Source organism: Necator americanus, chromosome II, assembly GCF_031761385.1.
Source record: "Necator americanus strain Aroian chromosome II, whole genome shotgun sequence".
NCBI classification, from domain to species: Eukaryota; Metazoa; Nematoda; class Chromadorea; order Rhabditida; family Ancylostomatidae; genus Necator; species Necator americanus.
This window is the reverse complement of record NC_087372.1, coordinates 24,408,514-24,428,523: the sequence shown is the minus strand read 5'-3', so window position 1 is coordinate 24,428,523 and position 20,010 is coordinate 24,408,514. Positions and strand designations below refer to the sequence as shown.

Sequence of the window (20,010 nt, the reverse complement as noted above, 5' to 3'; positions counted from 1 at the left end):
CCACACGTAGAAATCTACACGCTACTCCTCAGCGCTGCTGATAACATTGTGTTCCATTCACCCATGCGTAGAGATGCTAGTTGCTATCGTCCATTTACCGACATCGTTCTAGTGGTTTTCTCTTCTTTCTCATCTTCATCGCCAACTATCATCACTGCCGATGTTGAGATTTAGTTAACCTAGAAATAGTTGCCGCTGCAATTGAACTTTTAATTCACGTTGTTCTCTCAGTCAAAGAACAAACACAATCAGTTTCTGTTTGTTCTCTATTTGACTGAGAGAACAACGCGAATTGGAAGTTCAATTGAGGAGTTAACTATTTTTAGGCTAACTAAATCTCATTCAAAAACTAGCAGTTCATCAGTTTTAAAAACTAGGAGACTGGTCGGAATAAAATCTAGAAAGCACCCAATTTCTACGTCAAGCAACTTCAAGATTGAGCAATTCCTACTCAGATTGCTGCCATGCATCCTAAAACTGCACCTCGTCATAAATTTGTTGGTAACTTGTTAATTGAAACTTTTGAAAAGTTCATTAGTCCTACAGCACTTTTAGTTCAAAAGAATGGCACTCGAATGCAGATTATTTCGTTTTTTTAGTTGTTTCACGCCTCCGTATGACGTTGCATTCTATTATACATTGCTTCAGTAAAATTCTGGAGAAATATGTTTGATGTTCAGTTTACAGAACTTCTGGTATGGTAAGGACTCGATTTTTAGGCTTGTTTAGTCTTGGTTCAGGTTGCGCTCACTAGGATGGTTACTTGACGAGATACAGGATCAGCAGACACTTTGCAACTGCTTCGACTTTGTAAGTACTGACGAAGGTGGGGACATCGAGATGTTGAACTTAAAGGCGGCGTTCGCAGGAATGATTGATGTTGTGGTTTATTCTACTGGTGAGTAGGTTTCGGGAAGTACATTATTCAGGGCTTAAACCCGCCACAAATCCAGCAATCTTAGGTTCCGGGAGCATCACAAATTTCTGCTTATTCGTCAAAGGAATTCTTTGTATTACTAGTGAAATAAAAACATCAGAACTTACGGATGTAAAAATTTCTTCGTCTCGTACTTTTATCACCAATAACGCGTTTTGGCGCTTTCATTTCACCGTTCGTATGAGTTATCTGAGCAGTTACATCGGATATGTAATCGGTCTGATGCTTCTGATAAGTCTGTTTCCTGGATTTGAGGTGTGCTTAGTTTCTTCGGTACGATAATTCTAAACTAGATAGTAAGGTCTACCTAACACTGAGAAAAGCGCAGCATCGAATATTTCTGCAAAAGCTATCTTTTCCAAGAGAATATTTAATTTTGATCCTTGCTCACCACAAGTTGTCGTTGTCTGAAGTTGTTTTCCGAAATAACTGCACCGCTCCCACAACAGGTGGGAACAAATCGTGGTTCATGGATATGTCACAAGGACTACCTTCTGCTTATCGTCCGTTGCTAAATTTCCTCCCAAAGCACTTGCACCTCCTTTCTTTTCTGTTCTCTTTTACTCGCATGTCTTATTCCATGTTGTGAAGTAGCTTGAGTGCATAAATAAATAATAGAGTAAAGTCCTTTTCTTCATTTCTCTTCATTTTAAATACTGAGATATCACTATACTTACTGAATCAATATTTAAAAGGTTGTTTTGCCTCTTTGCAATGGTGTTGAAGTAGAGACGAGTAGAACGCGGCAGCGTTTAACCTTCAAGCCAGGAGAATATCTTTTTTTTTTTTAATTTATCACTAATCAGGTGTTGTGTCCGTAATTTTTGGAGAATTCTCTCAAGTGATATATTCGCGGTTTATTGTGGAGTGCGTAGCAGTATTGCACCTTGTGGCGTTCGCGACACATTCAGTACCTTTCTCTGAGGCTTCTGCGAACTTTACTGCTACCTACTGTGAGCTCCAAATGCAATTGTGGTTCAGAAATATTGACCATTTGAAAATGTTTCTGCTTGCGTTTACCATCAACGAATTCCCCACGAAACGAGCTGCGGCTGTGCGACCTGTGTCCGGACAGTTGCCTGGCAACGGGTGCGCGATATCTTTACCCAGTTTGACCTTGTCATCAAGCTTTAATTTTGTCCCAGAAGTAAAGGTGCTTTATTGAACCTTTTAGGCGGTAATCTGCTTGTTTTTTTTGTCACTGAATCCTTTACATCAGATCAGCACTGCTTCTACGATGAGTTTGTTCAATAGGATTCTTTCCATCGGTGATGTGCTCTCAAGGCTACCTCAACTAGATGCTCAGGTAATGGTAGCAGAAGACAGTCCGATTATAGCAAGTCAAAAATCTTGATGTGTGCTTTCGTACAGAAGACTGAATCTAATCATAAAATTTAGTTTCTCATTTCAACTCATTCAGGTGGATAAGTTGGAAGCAGAAGATTCGATTAGTCACGAGAACTCTCAGCTAAGACGAAGTTTCACGAGAAGATGTCATGAACTTTATAAACAGGTGTCTTATCCCATTTCCCAATCTATATTCTCAGTGAATACAGATTTTTCTTCACGAAACACTTTTTTATCTGCAGAGAATGCGAAAGAATTTGGAAGTATTTAGCGGGAAACCTAATCTATTAAGTGACCCTTAAAACTAACCACTAAATAGGATTTTTTCATTTCATGGGATTCTTGCTTTCTATCAATTGTTTCTGATGAAACCCTTGTATTCTATAAACATTTCCACAGATTGAAGAGCACAAAAAACGAATTCGAGATGTAAAGGCGAAAGAAAGCACCGAGGAGCAGCGGATGACAGCTTTGGAACAGCTTGAAGACCTTCAAGTAGGCAAGATTTTTGATTCTTATTTACAATACTATTTATATTTTTATATTATATTATTATTCATTTTCATAAAATTATTCTTATTTATTGGTAAACGTTTTTAGCAAATCTAATCAGCTAAACCAGTTGGTAAGGAACGAGTAAAACGTTTAGAGAGACTTTACTTTGAAGTCCGATTTCCTTTCTTTGGTTTGGAGTTTGAGCTCTGCTGAATAGTTGTTTATCACTTTTTATGGTGGTATGTTTCTATGCCAGATTCGCCTCCTTCGGCTGGCTCCGGAACGGGATAGGCCAAGCGACGTGGTGTCCCGAAGTAGTGAAGGAGAAACTTCTGGATGGACAACTGACAAGTCGACTCGAGAGAAGACTCCTATCACGTACGAGTCCTCAAATTTGAGTATTCAGGAGACACCCGTGCTAGTGCAGTTAGTCGTTGCTGAGATTTAAGAAGCTTGAGTTTCGATGTATCCATGCTGAATCCATTTTCTTAAGCATCCATTCCTTCAGCTCCCCACAACCACAAGTTCCTATCGTAGAAAACAGAAGGACTAGCGTGATGTATGATGCCGCTTCGCAGGATGAGGAGGAGGAAGAGGACGAGGAGGATGAAGAAGAGGAAGACGGACAAGGAAAGGAGAAAGCCAACGCTGTTGTTCGAAATCCGGGAAAGAATAACCAAGATGAGTCGCAGCCGAAAACTACAAAAGTGGGTTAGATTGTTCTTCCTCTGAATTGAGACCAGTGTTCACAGATGTGTGTGGCTAAAATGAGTTCTGTATTCAAAACTCTGCTCGAATAGCTGATTATTTCTTTTAGTTTAATTTCTTTCCGCATTTAAGAGATTTTTTCCAAACAATCTTCAGGACATTTAAGCAAAAAGTTTTCTTGGAAGTACTGTGCTCTCAGAAGCGTGATTGTGTGAAATGTTCGCAGTGATTAGAGGAGGTGAACGATGGTGAAGCCAAACGAATCCATCGCTGCGCAATTATCGCTAGTTTGGTTGCAGGTTGCATTTCCTAGGAATGTGATGATCTTAAATCGCTAAAAAAACTTGCAATTAATAGACCTTATATTGTGAGATAAAATGCACATGTATGTGTTTGATCATGGTTTCCACTTGACGTGGTTATAAATAATTATGTCACTGTTTTGAAACATATGTGGTAGTACTGCATACTTAAAACATTTAGGTTTCTCACCTTCCTCCGCATCCGCAACCACGGATTGAGAGACGCGCGATGTCTTCGGCTTCATCTTCTCCAGAGAGCAGAGGTGTATCAGGCGCTGTCGTTCCCGCCAGAAGTGCAACCGGAGATGCACAGTTCCGTTCTAATGCAGCGAAGTCTCAAACCCGAGGAGCAGCTGTTGTGGACAGTGTATTTATTGTGTTAGCTAGCCTAAAAGCAGCAGAGTCTGGAGACCTGACGATCAACGAAGGAGAGAGGTTAAGGATAGTACAAACCAGGTTTGTATGTGGCGAAAAATATCTGTGGCCTTATTTTCACGAGAACGTCTCCTTTATTTATCCTTATTTTTTCTTCCTTGCCTTCTTTCTTTTTCTTCTATTCTTCAGTTCTCCTTGTTTTTTTAGGGAACCTCTATGATCTCTAAGTTTTTCAGACCTGATGGTTGGTGGACAGCCCAAAATGCGAGTGGTAAAAGAGGCCTAGTACCAAAAACATATCTCCGTCAACTCACTGCTGTGGACGACGAAAATGGAGTAAGAGATTACTCTGCTGAACAGAGAACACGCGCTGCTCGCACCGTTTCTGGCTCCTCTGCTGACGTCCCGCAGCCGAACCCATTAGCAGTAGAACAGGTGAGAATAATCAGCCTTTCGGCTAAATTTGAAAGCTCTGTTGTGAAGGGAAGACCTGGTTCCTGTATTTCTAGCTAGTTTCCTTTTGTTCCTGTGTGTGTTTTTGTCCTCAAATTGAAGCTACATATATGTTCGTTTTTGTAGAATCCTGCTACTAATCTAAAACGATAACAATAATAATCAACAATAATACTAATCTAATTGTTTACATGTTTGTACGTTTTTGTAGAATCCGGCTACTAATCTAAAACCGTAACCAGCAGCCGAGTGTGGGTTTATTTTTTCTTCGCGCATGCAATGAAGAGATTAAGAGATTGGGATTTGTTTACATGGGGATATTGGTCATCACTGACTATGATGTAAAGAAGACGCTGCGTTGTAACCTGCACATACTAAGCATCGAAAAACATACTGAGTGATTTTGAGAATGCCTCTGTTCTGTTTTCGAGAAAGAATACCCTGAAAATGAGACCATACGAAGTTTGCATCCTCGACAAGTCTCCATTTTGCAAACATCTACAACTTTTCATGCTCCTATACAAAACTATTACTACCATTTAATTCACGATCTTTTAGAAACAAATTTTCCAAAGCTCCTCATGCTTATGCTTATTTTTCGGGAAAAATGAAGCGATACACGAGATAGTGCCAATTCTCCGGAAAAACTTATAATTCCTCATCGTTAATTACCTGAACTCGTTTAATTGCTGTGAACGTCGACCACATTTCTCATGCAACGTGAGAATGGTAGTCTCTACTTTGATACTTTGTGTACGGACTCCACCTGTCTACCTCGCAATGCACCTAGATCTTCATCTTATGGGTACCAGCGGCACTAATTTTCTTGCTATAGGGCTGCTGAAGTTACATTCTTTGCTGCAGTCGGCGGGGTGGTAGCTATGCTGCATCGCAACTGTAAGCAAATGGTTACTCGCTGTTTGTTACCCTCAGTTCAGCTGTTGATTCAGCCTCTTAACAATACTGTAATTTTTCAATCTCAATTCTCCAATGATTACCTAGTTATTGGTGAACTATGGTCCATCTCTTGTGACCATAGTACAATGATATGACTGTTCTCTTAGCTTTTGCTTCTAGATTCCCAGGCGTGCGCGTTGTTTGGGAGATGCTCAGCAGCTTGATCCACATCTGTCATTCGCATGCCATCTGACGCCTCGTCTGAGTCATTCGAACATCGGTTTTCATGATTTGTACTGGAACTACCAAGATGACAAGGTAAATGAGTGCAGACGGAAGTGTAAACGTCTTGAGAAACGCGCATTTTCATCCTCTTGAAGATTTTCATGGGTAACGAAAGATTAATGCTATCTAATCCGAATGCTTTTAACCAGACTTTAGCGACGCGTTTGCGATGCTGATGCTGTGCTTTCTGATCCACTTCTCAGAGCAACGGTGCTCTCTTTCACCGCTTCACACCGGTTGAGAGCGCTAACCGTGGTAATGTATTTTCTGAAAACTAACTAATAATCGAGAGTTCCAGAATCCATAAATCCCCAAAAGTCATTTAGATACACGCGTTCTGAAGGAAAACAGACTGATGTCGACTCGATCCTTGTCTCCGTTCTTCATGTTTTTGTTGCTCATTTACGTATTGCGCCCTCCTCCCCCGAACTTAGACATAAAGTTGCGTTGATGAAGGGAGTGCTGCTCCATCTGTACTATTTAATTACCTGTTGAAAGTGTTGATAGCCCTCCATAGTAAGCAGGACTCCAGAGCGACACGTTTGCTCTAAGGCAGGAGATTGGCGTAGCGTGAGAACCTTTAAAAAACATTGGGTTCGGAGTGAAGAGTACTATTATGAGCTTCACCCTACCCAATTTCTTCTGCTCATCCATTAAAAAAAAACGGCGTAGGGAATGCATATTCTACGAGGTACGCTGGAGCACGCCATTCTTGTGAACACGCCGCATCCGCGTGGAAAACCAACACAAAAGTAACGTCTTTTTGCAGCTTCGAAAGCGACGAGTCAGGGTATCAAAATTGGTGCGACTTATTCGTCTGGAGGGTATGCCGAAAGAGAGCGCAATAAGTTTGATTCGGACTGCTCTCTACGATCGAAGCAGAAAAACTGGCAGGCAAATAGTAGGGTATAGTTTGAATGCACGGTTGTCTTACCTTATGTCGCTACTTTACTTCCAGGTAAGCAATGTCCATACAGTTCGATCACAGGTGAAGAATCGCACCTGGACCTTTAACACACGGGTTCGTGATCAATTATGCCCATTTCTGGTTTCAACTCCTGTTATATAAAGAAGAAAATTCAGACGGATACTACTTCGTCTGGAGTGGATTATGGAGACTTCATCGTTCGCTCTAATTACAACATGGACGACGTTGTGCTGCTGATTGAAGCGTCTCACGTTGTTCAAGGACAAGTAGACAATTATATAATAATAATTGGGCAATTTATGTTTTCTTGTTATGCCAACGAGGTTTAGATGAAACTTTTTTATTGGCCTGATGGTTCGCCTTGGTGACAATCTTTAAGAACGCTGTGGTTTACCAACCCCGCTAGTCGGTGAAACTGCCCTTGAAAAAGACGAGTTTGTCGAAACGTCAGGCCAATAAAAACGTTTCACCTAAACCTCGCTGACATAACAAGAAAACATAAATACACTCTCAAATGCCGAGGTTTCAAGAAGAGAGGACTTGGAGATCAATTGGGCAATTATTTCTCTGTATTGAGATCTTTTAGTTATTTGGGGCAAAATCGGTTGAGGTCGTTTTCTGTTCAGTCGCGCATATCACTAGAAGTGTATGGAAATTGGGCGTTAAAGGGCTTTCTGCCGACTGAACTGATCGCAATGAATCTGCTTTCGGCTTCATTGTACTGAAAAAAGAGCTGACCCATGATCTACTACAGCAAATGTTAGAAAGGTCTTGCAAGAGTACCTTCAAATACTAACCAGATGCTCCTTCTTTGAAAAGGCATAGCCGCGCCGGTTCAAACAATTTTTCAGACCATATATATTTTTGTTTATTTCTCCACTTGTAGTTTGTATGTTGCTGAAACTATGCATGCTGTCATGAAAAAAAATTAATAAGAAAAAGAAAAAGAAATTGTTCTAGACAGGGAAGAGTTTCTTTCTTGAGTTATCTGAACCATTTTGCTCTCAGCCCTCCATTACGAGCCCCTTATAATAATCGTTTATCAAGTCTTGCCATCTTCGCTTGCAACAAAAGTTGTTAACTGACTACTTGTGCTGCCACATTTTCGGGGAACACTAGTGCCTTGTGAGACCACCAATGAAACTGAATTCTGAATATGACTACAGATAAGTTTTTAATCTGTTTCGAATCTGTGAAATTCTTATTCTTCACGACAAAGGTACAGATAAGTAGATTTGTTTGGGGCTTGGTGAATGTGTGTCTCATGGTTGAATTTTTATTAGTGTTTCTGTGCAGACTTAAGGTATTATCTAGTTGGGATCTATTTCTAAAAAGGGTTGCGCACTGTGATAGAATTACATGTTAGAGAATTCCGCACAACACAAAATTATTTCAGAACTTTTCGTAAATTTTCATGAAGCTGATTGAACCCATGTAGCTGCCAAATTTTGAGTACCTAACTGAAATTGTGCTAATCAGTTCTAAATGTTACTTTTCACTTCCTACATCTTTTGCGAACAATTTGAAATTCGTATTTTTTGAATTGATTCTCATGCAGGGGTGGGCGGTTGCAGTCAGTTGCAGAGGTCAGTTGCAGCCACACGGTCGAAGGTTCGAAACCGCCCTAGTGCAAACCAAGACTTTCATCCCACTGAGGTCGATAAATTGGTACCAGACTTGTCTGGGAAGATGAAAACACTGACTTGATCATCCGCTGACCCCTGCCAGTCGTTGTATAGGCCAACACGCGTTCCAAAGCCTCAACGATTACGAATTTCAGTAAAACGCGTTGGATTGATACGCCAGTGACTTTGACCTTTATCCTTTTTATTCTTATGCAAGTTCACCTCAATATTGTTACGGTTTCAGGAAGGACTTGAAGAAAGAAGTCTTGGAATTATAACAATACCTCTCATTGCTAATGATACTGTTGTGATTACCAACAAGTAAGCGATTCCTTGTTCCTTATCCCTAAATTTTGCCACAACGTTCTGTTTCTTATCTAGGACCTATTCTGAATTCCTGCGAGGAGAAAACGTTTTTGATCGAGCGACGAGCGGTGGAGCTCTGACTGAGTGCAGAATAGTTCTGAAGGTCCTGGATGTTCCACAAGAGTTGGTCCCATACGTCGAGTCAGTCACGAGCACGATCCAGAATAAACGTTCTACGAATTTTGTGATGTTTGCAGTTCAATGCCTGACGTACTCTTATTCAATCCTATGTTCGTGAGATTGTACTTCTTTTTCCGACGACGTGCCGGCACAACACTATTGCGCGACAGGGACAATCCTTTAAGTGCAGGTAACCATGATTTACTCAGCGGATATTTGGATGAACTTGCTGCAGTTGCACAGGGGCAAATATAGGATTTATATTGCAACCAGAACCAACACCAGCAACTTCATGATTATCTGCAAAAAATCATATTTCAAGATATTTTTTCTTTCTACTACTCCGCAGCTGAGGACATACAACACCGCTACTAACTTGTGTCCCAAAATCCGTCGCAAACGGTCGGAATTCTTGGAAATGGTCAAAATTAAATTTTGAAAGTACCATTCGAAAGTAAATGAGCTGCTGATTTCAAATATACTTCGAGAATTTACTTCTGACAAATATGTGGCCTGAAAACGGGCAAAGTTTCCTCAAGCCCCATTAATTACTTTCACACCTCCGCAATCCTTCCATTGGCATATCTCGCGGATACATCTCCATGGAAAAAAGAGGTGCTCATAGGATTTCCGCTTATTTCTCGAAATTGGACAAAACGTTTACTACATCCGTAATCAGGGGGTTATTTAGAGCATTTTGGTACCCCACATCATATGTTGATTCGAAATTTCCATTCTCTTCAGAAATTGACGAAAGTGCTCCATCGAAGATTAACGAAAAGCCATACTTTTCAAGCTGAGAAAAATCTCCTTGAAAATTTTTCAATGAACAAGTTGTACTTGACAATAGTTTATATTGTAAGCTTCTAGCTTTGAAAATGCCTAGTTTTTCCAGTGTCAAACTTACTACTCTCTTACTTACTCTATTTCGTTATTTGGTCCAATTTTTGAACAGCTGTCAACAGCTTAGAATTAACGCTTAAGTCTCGCGATTCGGTACTTGCCTAGAACTCTCCTTCCTTTACGAGAAGTGAATTAGGCGCTAACATTGGATGACAGCTGGTCATGGTGTTCGAGTGACCAAATGACCAACGCTGACCAACGCTCTTTCGAATGATGTTGAATTCACTTTTATTTACAAGCCTCAAAATTTCAACACTGACTCCGCCCTCTTATAGAGTAGGCGATATTCTATAGCTGAAATGGTTATCGCGGCCCAGGCGTGGTCTGCCAGGCATCTCACACCTTCGATAGGTGACTCCTCTGGCGATTCGGCGTCACAGAGAGACAATGATGTTCGAACATAAATGAACAGTGACAACAATTCTACACAGTTCTTATTCATAAAAACAGCAGTGATAATTTGAAACGGCTAGGAAGGAAAATGACTGACGAAACTAAACCAAGAAATAAGAAGAAGAGGAGAGGGAAGAAAAGGAAGAAGTGAATATTATTAGAATTAGACTACAAGACACGGAAAATTCAAAAATTTGAGAAGTTCCGAATTTTCCTCCATAAAACGTCTTAATTTGTTACATGTTTGTCTTTTTCAGGAGGTTTGTTTCGTTTGTTTGTATTTCTTTCCGAAAGTGGAATTGGATTGGAGAAGATTGGAGAAGCTTGGAGAAGATTGGAGAAATTGGAGAAGCTGTATGGTTCCAATGAATAAGAACTGTGCAGAATTGTTGTCACTGTTCATTTATGTTCAAACATTATTGTCTCTTTGTGACGCCGAATCGCCAGAGGAGTCACCTATTGAAGGTGTGAGATGCCTGGCAGACCATTCCAGCTATAGAATATCGCCTGCTCTATAAGAGGGCGGAGTCAGTGTTGAAATTTTGAGGCTTGTAAATAAAAGTGAATTCAACATCATTCGAAAGATCGTCTCTTTGTGAAAGCTTTTTGAGATACTGAAAGAATTCACAGAGGCTGCAAAAATTTCTGTTTTGTGAAAACAAACGAAATTTTCTCCAGTTTGGTCACTCGAAAACCATGGCCAGCTGTCATCCAATGTTAGCGCCTAATTCACTTCTCGTAAAGGAAGGAGAGTTCTAGACAAGTACCGAATCGCGAGACTTAACCGTTCATTCTAAGCTGTTGACAGCTGTTCAAAAATTGGACCAAATAACGAAATGTTGTGAGTTTGACACTGGAAAAAACAGACATTTTCAAAGCTAGAAGCTTACAATATAAACTATTGTCAAGTACAAGTTGTTTGCTGAAAAATTTCCGAGGAGATTTTTCACAGCTTTGAAAGCATGGCGTTTTATTAATCTTCGATGGAGCACTTTCCTGAATTTCTGAAGAGAATGGAAATTTCGAACCAACATATGATGGGAGGTACCAAAATGCTCTAAATAACCTCCTGATTACGGATGTACTAAACATTTTGTCCAATTTCGAGAAATAAGCGGAAATCCTTCACCGAAATGAACACCCCTTCCTTCCATGGAGATGTATCCGCAGGATATGCCAATGGAAGGATTGCGGAGGTGTGAAAGTAATTAACGGGGCTTGAGGAAACTTTGCCCGTTTTCAGGCCACGCATTTGTCAAAAGTAAATTCTGGAAGTATATTTGAAATCAGCAGCTCACTCACTTTCGAATGGTACTTTCAAAATTTAATTTTGACCATTTCCAAGAATTCCGACGGTTTGCGACGGATTTTGGGAAACAAGTTAGTAGCGGTGTTGTATTGCCATTGAATCTGACCTAATGAAAATGATGGAATGAGGGAGATTAAAGTGGAATAATAATTACTCAAGCCGATGTAAAGAATACTCATGTGCACTGTAGGGGAACTCTGACCCTTGTGTCGGCTTTCCATTTCTTTCCATCTCGCTACTAATGCTGTTCTCAAGAGCCGAATTTCTCTAGAGATTGGCTTCAAGTAGATCTCCAAAGAGCGAGATCACTGTTAGCAGAGATATTAAAAGTAGTTGCATCAAAGATTATGTGTTGAAATTTCGTAAATATAAGAGCATTTCATGTAAACACAGGAATTCCATGACAGTGCGGTTGAATCCTATTAGCGGAGATTAAAATTTTATCGTCATTGTTGCAGTTATTTCTCCAATCGGAATTTCGTTTACTTTCTCAAATGCACATTCGGAGAATGCAACATCTGCATAGAATAACTTTCAGCAAGCAAACAAACACTAGCATGACGGTAGAATTGTGTGCGATTGCTTCTAAGGGATGTGGCCATCTTTTTTGCTGCATAAATTACTTGTAGTTCCTGCGAGTTTTAAGAAACAAATGGTGAAAGTTGCTTAAATCAACAGTAAAATCGGACAAAATGCATAATTTAGAGATGTTATCTGATCCACTGTTGGCGCTGTTCCCTTATGTGGCAGATCAACCGGACATGATGGATCATCTCAGACATTTGTGGAATGCTAAGTTGAAAACTGTGAAGAACGTAAGTCTCCTTGTAATTGATTACTCAACCCATTGAATTTGGTCCCTGCATTAGTGAGTCACAATTTTTGACAAACGTTTTTTTTTAAATCCGTTCAAGGAGTCCCTGCAAAGATATCCTAGCCCCGTACACTTCGAAAATCATCGTGAAATTCTTCAAAAGCTTTTGTTTCACAAGTTATCAATTCTCGCCTTTTTCCGACATTTCGTAGTAGGTGAATTTTCTTACTTGAAGCCATTTCAAATTTTACTTCATTTTCAGTCAAATCCAATCGTTTTTCGATGCATGTTGGCCTTCTTGTGGCATATTTCTCTTCTCGCTGCGTTGTAAATATGTACCCTTACTTGACTTAGTCGGCGGGCGGGTGTTACGGCCTAACGCGGCTATCCGCATCTTTGCCGGGGTGTGTCGTCCTTGAACGAATCCGAGCCGATCCTGTTCGATCTTCAGCTAGGGTTCGCATAGAATCTACCCATCCATCGCTATTCCACAAGGGAGGGAATTTCACGTCTGGACTGAACTGCTTGAACACCAAGTGTTCTCACATCTTCCTTCACCACCTCCGTCCAGGACTTTCTTTTACGATCCAGTTAAGATCTGAAAGCATCCTCAGGAGTACTTGGATAAAACAGTCAGACGGTCTCCTCATAACGTGACCAAAAAAGCGAAGATGGTTTTCCATGATTACTTCAGAAGGCCGGGCAAGATGTTTTCCACGTGTCATCCCCGGGTACACCATGTCCACTTCGGAGTAAAGTTCTTCATTATGGCATACCAACAGCCAAAAGTAGCCTAGCAGTCGTCTAAACAGCTCTCTCTCCATGCGGTCAAGCTTTTTCATCACCGTCGGCGGCGCTGCCCAAGTTTCCAACTCGTACATCATGGGTAAATTGCGGATAGGTGGACCCCCAGTTTGACTTCGTTGGCGATAGGGATCAACTACAAGCACTTGGCCATTGAGTTGAATGCCGAGTAGGCTTCAGCGCTTCTTTGCTGAATATCTCTCTCGTAGTTCCCATCGTTTTTCAGCATACAGCCCAAATAAGAGAACTCATCCACGAGTTCGATAGGATGTCCATCCACCCTAATTCGCGTTGTCTCGAGGAGACTCCACATCTGCTTGTATGTATCAGGGCGGAGTCGCAGCCCGCAGGCTGCAGCTAATTTCAAAACAAGGTTAACAACATGTTAATTTCGCGCTGCTAGAAGCGAATATTACTACATCGTCCCGAAATCCACCAAGAGACGTGCAGAAGGTGCCAAAATGACATCGGCGGGACACTGCTCAACTGCCCTTCGCATTATATCATCGACGGCAAAAATGAACAGAAAGGCCCCACCAGACTAAAACCTACGCTATTTAGCAAGAAATGGACGGATTCATTCACCTCTCCTCACCTCATAATCTACGATCCCGTATACGAAAACTCCACTTGAAATCCGCACCACTTTAGATTCGTGGATGCCTTTAAAAGCCGGTATCTTCAGCTTTCGGTGCTCTTCTGGCGTTAAAAGGGTTGTTCGTTGTCACTTAAGGTGATGGCGTCGATGATTCCTGTTGAACGTGGATGCAATGATGAGATTCGTCTGCTTGCAAAGGTCTACCAAACGACTTCCGTTGTCCGATGTCTGCTCATTGGGGTAGAACCATTTCCTAAGCACATACTTTTGTTGTTCAGGTCCCATTCTTGCATTCGCATCAATTCCGACAATTACCGCCTGCTGGCTTGGTATCTTGAATATCAACGTATTGAGTTCATAATAAAATGAGTCCTTGTTGTTTTCCTTTGCGGTCTCTGTAAGTGCGTGAGAACTTACGACCCAGAGTTTTAGTCCTCTGCGACCCCGCAATCGTGCAAAAGCGCATCTTGACGACCTTGATCCAAGCTCCTCCACCAGGCTGTTATATTTGTTTCTAACAGTTCCTACTTTCTTTTCATTAGCATCGCCACAGTCGCGTTGTTGCAGGGTCCGCTTTTCTGCTTCTTGTCTTCCATTTGGTTCTATCCATTGCATCAGCCGTACACAAACGTGCATCTATCATATCCAGCTTCACACGGTCTAACCAGCGAATCTTTGGCCTCCCACGCGGCCTCACTCCTGAAACGTCGAGCTTCAGAGCGGTTTTGGCAACAGAATCTTCCTCCCGCCGCAAGACGGACCAAACCATCTCAGTCGCGCCTCCTTCATCTTCTCAGTTATCGGGACGACACCGAAGATGGAGCGCACAGTGTCGTTGGATACTTTCTTTAGCGTCACACCTATCGTCCACCTCAACATCCGCATCTCCATAGCGTGCAGCACTCTTTCCAAGGCTTTCGTTGTCGGCCAGCACTCGATCCGTAAGGGCAACAGGACGACAACCGTCCTGTAGATCTTCGACTTCAGTCGAACAGGGACTTCTTGTCGCACAGTACCCCTGTTGCCATTTTCCATTTCATCCATGCAGCATTAACACGTGCTCGACCTTCTTGATCAATGTCGCCTGTGGAAGTCACTTTGGAGCCAAGGTACCGAAGCAGTTCACCTTGTTTAATTCGGTGCCATCAACACGAATTGAACCATCCTCTATCCTTGGTCCGCACTCCATGTACTCAGTTTTTGATGTGTTGAGGCGCAATCCATATTGCGCAGCTGATCCTTCCAAGACGCACTGTTTCTGAAGATCATCTCGAGACTCCGACGCGAGCATGACATCGTCGGCAAAGAGTAGAGTCCACGGATGCTGCTTCTGGATTTCCTTCGTTATCGTGTCCATGCACAGTATGAACAGCAGAGGTGAGAGGGATGAACCCTGATGAACCCCTACTCGTACAGGGAATGGCCTGCTTGTTCCAACAGCACATCGTACAACGCTGGTAGGCTTCGCATAAAGCAGCTTCGTCCACCTCACATATTCTTCTGGTACTCTATGCGACCTCATGGACATCCATAACAGCTCATGTGGGACACGGTCGAAAGCTTTCTCGAGATCGAGAAAAGCAAGATGCACACTGCGGTTCTTCTCTCGATGTTTTTCCAGGAGGATTCGGACAGCATGGATAGCATCTATAGTGCTGAGTCCTCACAAAACCGCACTGGTTGAGTGAAACGCTAACAATTTCCTCAGACGAGCTTCCAGGACACGCTCAAAATCTTCATCGTATGGCAGAGCAGTCGTATAGGCCTGTACGAGGTGCAGTCGCATGTCTCCTTCCTTTCCAGACAGGCACGGTCACGGAAGTTTGCCAAACGTCTGGAGTCCGTCCTTCTGCAACGATCTTGTTAAATAGAGTTGCGAGCCACATGGACCCTCGATCTCCTAGCAGCCAGATATCAACAGGTATGTCATCAGGACCGGTTGCCTTGTTCGACTTCATTTTTGCGAGGGCAGCACTGACCGACGGCAGTAATTGGTAGAACAGGACCCTCGACGCTGGGAACGGTTGGGATGGGAGGATGACAGAACTCTTCGTTGCACAAGTGATTGTAGTACCTCGCCACCTCTCCAGGATCTGACCAGAGCGGCGCAGAACGGCTCCATCAGCTCCTGACGATCTGGTGCGCTCCATATCCAACGTTGAGCGATGACGTGCTCTGACTAAACGATGCACTGCCCGCTCGCCTTCTCTGGTATCAAGCATGTCGTACACAGCCTTGTAGCGGTCCGACTTCGCCTTAGAGACTGCCTTCTAGCCCCTCTTCGCCGCTAGGTAAGCACCCCGATCTTCAGGCTGACGGTGCCACCAGAGCTTATACTGGACTTCTTTCACGAATTGCCGCCTGAACTTCCTCGTTCCAAAACCACGTAGCCTTTTGTACCTTGGCTTACCTAGAGTCGTCTTCCCAGAGTGTTTTCCGCGGTAGCGTTACGCTGAGTGACCCCCACACTCGAGTGGGGGGGAGTGTAGTGGAGCCACGGACGCAAAATACTGTCCTCCTGTGGCTGTTGTGGTGTGGCGGTTAGTCTCGAGCAGTGGTGTTGGGGCGTGTCTGTGGGTGTGTCCGGAGTGCTGTGGCGTCCGTCTTTGTTCGCCGCCGCTGGTGTCGTGTTGCTTTTTCGTTGCGTGTTGTTGGTCTGGTTGGGCGTTGTCGGCCTGTTGTTGGGTTGGTAGCATCGCCACAGTAGATGGTGTAATTGTCGATACTGATGAGAGGGCAATCTCTGGTCCGTGTTTCCTGCAATGCAGCAAACGATGCATGCAGATATCGCAGGTGTCTGGTTAGAACGGCTTGTTGGAGTTCACTTGACAGCAACCGGCAGTTCAGTGTAACGAGACGAATGCTTGTCGCCAAAGATTCCATGTTTCCCTCAGGCATTCGACCTTTTAGATGGACTCTGGCATGGCGCTGGACGACAGCACCTTTTTGCAATCTATGGGAAGCTTTTGCCATATAACAGTGCAGGTTATGGTTATATGACTCGTGTGTTCCCAATGCGTACACTCAAACGCCTGATTGCGTTTAGTTAAAACAGGGCCACCACGAGCAGGTAGCAATCAACCTTGTTTACGCGGCCCTGATATCTACCTAAACGATGGAATAACAGAACGGATCAGTTGTTCCTGTTCTATACTCAACAATTTGAGATAAAATAGACGACGATCGTCTCATCTCCTCTCTCTAACAAGTATGGGCTTTATATGTCGTAGTATTATCTATTCATTGTTTATTACTTAGATACTTAGATGGCCCGTCTTCACTGGACGTGCGGGCCCCAGCATCTCTTCCACTCGTTTCGTTCCCTCGCCATTGTCATCCAAGATGTTCTCAAGTTTCGTGAGTGACGTTGACGAGGTCCTTGAGCCGTATCCAGCTGAGCTCTCAGCTGGTCCATCCGTGCAGCGAACACGTCACCCCATCTCGTTGGCGGTCTCCCTCGGGGGCGTTTAGCGTCCCTTGGGATCCACTCTAGCGTTCTTTTAGTCCATCTATCGTCGATTCTTCTCAAGACCGACCCATCTATGTTTTGCTTTCGATACATATTCCGCTGGGTCGCGAAGACGAGACATTCCTTTTAAGTCGGAGCTACGAAGACCGGCAAGGTGTTGTTTGCGCTGGTTAATCTTTAGGAGACATCTCTCAAGGGCTCTGTGGGTGGTAAGTAGCTTCTTAGACGTGGTCACGGTGTCTGCCCACGTCTCCGCTGCGTAACAGAGCGCTGGAAGGACTGTCGAGTCGAACAGATGGGCACGAAGATCTTGGTCCGTCAGTTGGTCCGTAGCTTCCCTGACGGCTGCGAATGCTGCCCATGCTGCTCTCATTCTTCTATTCAGTTCTTCCTTCAAGTCGTTTTCCATGTTCATAGAACGTCCGAGGTATACGTATGACGGAATTTCCACGATTTGGGAGCCTTCAAGTTGTACTCCTCCGTCCTCTTCATTAACTGTGTCTTCTTTCTGTTTATTCGTAGTCCTATTCTCTTCCCTGCTTCGTTCAATTCGTTGAGCATCGTTTCTGCTTCATTGGTACTGCTCGAAAAGAGAACGATGTCGTCCGCGAAACGAGGGTTCGAAAGAAATCTTCCATCAACACGTATGCCCCTTTCTTCCCAGGATAGTGATTTCATTATCCATTGCAATGCAGCTGTGAACAGCTTCGTCGATATAGTATCGCATTGTCGTACCTCCTTTCCAATAGGTATGGTGAGAGGGCGGTGGAAAAGCTGTATCCTAGTCGTGCATCGTTCGTAGCAATTGGCTAATGTCCTCACATACGACGCGTCCACACCTTGATCGACCAGCGCTGACAGTATTGCATTCGTTTCTACGCTGTCAAAGGCTTTCTCATAGTCGACGAAGGTTAGAACAAGGGGCAGGCGGTATTCCCTGCAAACCTCTATGACCCTCGACACGGTCTGGATGTGGTCCAAGCAGCTGAACCCTTGGCGGAATCCAGCTTGTTCTTGAGGCTGCGCTTCATCCAGCATCCTAGATATGCGTGTGAGGATGATCTTGGTGTATACTTTGTATAACACGCTCAGCAAGCATATCGGACGGTAGTTCCGAAGGTCCTCTCGGTCACCTTTCTTATGGATAAGAACGGTTCGCGAGCTGTTCCACAGGTCTGGGATCCTTTCTTTCTGAAGGTAAGATGTCATGTGCGCTGCTAAGATTACATGAAGCGGATGGCCACCAGCCCGAAGAAAGTCTGCTGATATAAAATCAGGTCCGGGGGCTGTGCCAGGTTTCATGCTCTTGATAGCGACTCGTACTTCCGAAGGAAGAATCCGTGGTGGAGCTTCGCCAGTGGGGATGATTGGGCTTGACACAGGAGTTGATGAACGGAAAAGGTTCGAGTAGAACCTCTCCGTAATGATTTCCATCTCACGAGGAGAAGATGTGCGAGTCCCGTCTTCGCTCAACAAGGTTGCTAGTGGAATATTGCATTCGCGGAGATCCCTGCGGCATTTCTTTAGACTCATTCTTCTTTTTGCTGCTTCTAGAATCTTCTTATGCCTGTATTTCGAAAGATGCTCCTGCAACGCATTTCTGCAGCTAGTGTTTGCTACTAACCGCTCAATGTGCGATGCATTCGGATCAAGCCTCAAAGTCCTTCTTCTTTCCAACAATTCCTTGGTGGTCTTCGAAATTCGATCCAAGTTTGTCGTGCGCGACTTCGAGGCACGTTCAGCACAGGCTCGTAATCCTCTGAGCAGCATCTCGTAGTTCACGTTTGGGTCCTCTTCGATGTGCCAGTCACCTTGGGACAGGGAGTCCTCGAGTACGCAATCGTCGTAGACGACTTCTTTTCTCCTTTGTTGCCGATAGCAGATGTTCTTTTCCGTCGTGTGGCTAAGTCGTATTTTCGCACGAAGGAGACGGTGATCAGAACCACTACAAAAGGATGGCACTACTGAGACGTCAAGTAGATACCACCTCCGGTTGGTGAGTATGTGATCGATCTCCGCACGAGTCGCGCCATTGGGCGATTCCCATGTCCACCAACGATGATCTTTTTTTTATGAAAAGAGAGTTCCCATGAAAGAGGCGAGCGGCGGACAACAGCCCGGCGAGACGATTGCCATTTTCATTCCGGTCCCCTAGTTCAAATCTTCCAATCCTTTATTCCTCTTCTGTGGCCTTTCCTAGTTTTGCGTTGAAGTCTCCGACAACGAATTTGTAGAAGGACTTCTCGTTGCGGACTACTTCCTCCAGCTCCTCGTAAAACGCGTCCAATTCTGATTCATCAGCTGTTGATGTTGGTGAGTAGCAGTTGATGATACTGATGGATTTTTGGCGCAGAGGGCGGAGGCAAAGAATGGCCAGACGAGGTGACAGGATCTCGTGAGAATCGACGAGATGGACGACAGTTGTGTGCACAACAAAACCAACACCGCCTACATTTCGCGACGGAACCTTCTCTCCACGAATGAAGAATGTACCGTCATTCATCTGCCGTACGTCGCTCCTTCTGCACTTAGTCTCCTGCAGAGCAATCACGTGAAACTTGATGCGCTCTGCAGCTCCGAGAAGGGCATGCAGGTCAGCGTCTGTGGAAAGTGTTCTCGCGTTGTAAGTACACAGTCTGAGACAGTCTCCATGGCGAGTCGTGCGTGTGTCGCCTTGGTCCAGAATCAATGACGTCCTGAGCAACCTGAGATTTGATCGCCTCTCACCGGTCGCCATACCGTCCGACGTCTGAGACGGCAGAGCCCAGTGTGCAGGGTACTGAGGCAGTGAATATGCTGGAGTGGCAAAGAGACTTTTCTCCAAACTAAGCAGCCATGCCACGGCGAGCTTAGCTTTCACCACAGGTCGTTGCCCAACCTTT

The 20,010-nt window shown here is 43.8% G+C and overlaps 10 protein-coding genes across 14 annotated transcripts; 1 reads left to right on the top strand and 9 right to left on the bottom strand.

The window, feature by feature from the left end:
- Positions 1-877: 877 nt before the first annotated feature.
- Positions 878-13,065, top strand: RB195_019305 (uncharacterized protein; the record flags this gene model as incomplete). Of its 4 annotated transcripts, none has more annotated exons than XM_064187103.1 (17): positions 878-898; positions 2,157-2,243; positions 2,358-2,450; positions 2,684-2,779; positions 3,036-3,157; positions 3,288-3,486; positions 3,971-4,245; positions 4,401-4,599; positions 5,695-5,832; positions 6,569-6,700; positions 6,758-6,820; positions 6,883-6,993; positions 8,597-8,673; positions 8,734-8,859; positions 8,916-9,028; positions 12,149-12,258; positions 12,952-13,065. In XM_064187103.1, 17 exons carry the CDS (start codon positions 878-880, stop codon positions 13,063-13,065), a joined length of 2,076 nt encoding a protein of 691 aa, XP_064042981.1. The 4 variants fall into 4 exon arrangements, with proteins under 4 accessions (XP_064042981.1, XP_064042982.1, XP_064042983.1 ...); XM_064187100.1 differs by lacking the exon at positions 878-898 and adding an exon at positions 1,902-2,090; XM_064187102.1 differs by lacking the exon at positions 878-898 and adding an exon at positions 1,938-2,090.
- A 720-nt stretch (positions 13,066-13,785) lies between these two features.
- On the bottom strand, positions 13,786-14,295 carry RB195_019304 (uncharacterized protein; the record flags this gene model as incomplete). Its single annotated transcript, XM_064187099.1, has 1 exon — positions 13,786-14,295. One exon carries the CDS (start codon positions 14,293-14,295, stop codon positions 13,786-13,788), a length of 510 nt encoding a protein of 169 aa, XP_064042980.1.
- Positions 14,296-14,373: 78 nt separating this feature from the next.
- Positions 14,374-14,703, bottom strand: RB195_019303 (uncharacterized protein; the record flags this gene model as incomplete). The annotated part of the gene is made up of 1 exon (XM_064187098.1): positions 14,374-14,703. One exon carries the CDS (start codon positions 14,701-14,703, stop codon positions 14,374-14,376), a length of 330 nt encoding a protein of 109 aa, XP_064042979.1.
- Positions 14,704-14,752: 49 nt separating this feature from the next.
- On the bottom strand, positions 14,753-15,187 carry RB195_019302 (uncharacterized protein; the record flags this gene model as incomplete). Its single annotated transcript, XM_064187097.1, has 1 exon — positions 14,753-15,187. The coding sequence occupies one exon, from the start codon at positions 15,185-15,187 to the stop codon at positions 14,753-14,755; it is 435 nt and encodes a 144-aa protein (XP_064042978.1).
- Positions 15,188-15,395: 208 nt separating this feature from the next.
- Positions 15,396-15,881, bottom strand: RB195_019301 (uncharacterized protein; the record flags this gene model as incomplete). The annotated part of the gene is made up of 1 exon (XM_064187096.1): positions 15,396-15,881. One exon carries the CDS (start codon positions 15,879-15,881, stop codon positions 15,396-15,398), a length of 486 nt encoding a protein of 161 aa, XP_064042977.1.
- A 319-nt stretch (positions 15,882-16,200) lies between these two features.
- Positions 16,201-16,632, bottom strand: RB195_019300 (uncharacterized protein; the record flags this gene model as incomplete). 2 transcript variants are annotated; one of them, XM_064187095.1, is made up of 1 exon in its annotated part: positions 16,201-16,632. In XM_064187095.1, one exon carries the CDS (start codon positions 16,630-16,632, stop codon positions 16,201-16,203), a length of 432 nt encoding a protein of 143 aa, XP_064042975.1. The 2 variants fall into 2 exon arrangements, with proteins under 2 accessions (XP_064042975.1, XP_064042976.1); XM_064187094.1 differs by having other exon boundaries at positions 16,201-16,557.
- Positions 16,633-17,168: 536 nt separating this feature from the next.
- On the bottom strand, positions 17,169-17,501 carry RB195_019299 (uncharacterized protein; the record flags this gene model as incomplete). The annotated part of the gene is made up of 1 exon (XM_064187093.1): positions 17,169-17,501. One exon carries the CDS (start codon positions 17,499-17,501, stop codon positions 17,169-17,171), a length of 333 nt encoding a protein of 110 aa, XP_064042974.1.
- A 38-nt stretch (positions 17,502-17,539) lies between these two features.
- On the bottom strand, positions 17,540-18,898 carry RB195_019298 (uncharacterized protein; the record flags this gene model as incomplete). The annotated part of the gene is made up of 1 exon (XM_064187092.1): positions 17,540-18,898. The coding sequence occupies one exon, from the start codon at positions 18,896-18,898 to the stop codon at positions 17,540-17,542; it is 1,359 nt and encodes a 452-aa protein (XP_064042973.1).
- Positions 17,540-19,175, bottom strand: RB195_019297 (uncharacterized protein; the record flags this gene model as incomplete). The annotated part of the gene is made up of 2 exons (XM_064187091.1): positions 17,540-19,073; positions 19,150-19,175. The coding sequence occupies 2 exons, from the start codon at positions 19,173-19,175 to the stop codon at positions 17,540-17,542; spliced, it is 1,560 nt and encodes a 519-aa protein (XP_064042972.1).
- Positions 19,176-19,301: 126 nt separating this feature from the next.
- Positions 19,302-19,865, bottom strand: RB195_019296 (uncharacterized protein; the record flags this gene model as incomplete). Its single annotated transcript, XM_064187090.1, has 1 exon — positions 19,302-19,865. The coding sequence occupies one exon, from the start codon at positions 19,863-19,865 to the stop codon at positions 19,302-19,304; it is 564 nt and encodes a 187-aa protein (XP_064042971.1).
- Positions 19,866-20,010: the final 145 nt, after the last annotated feature.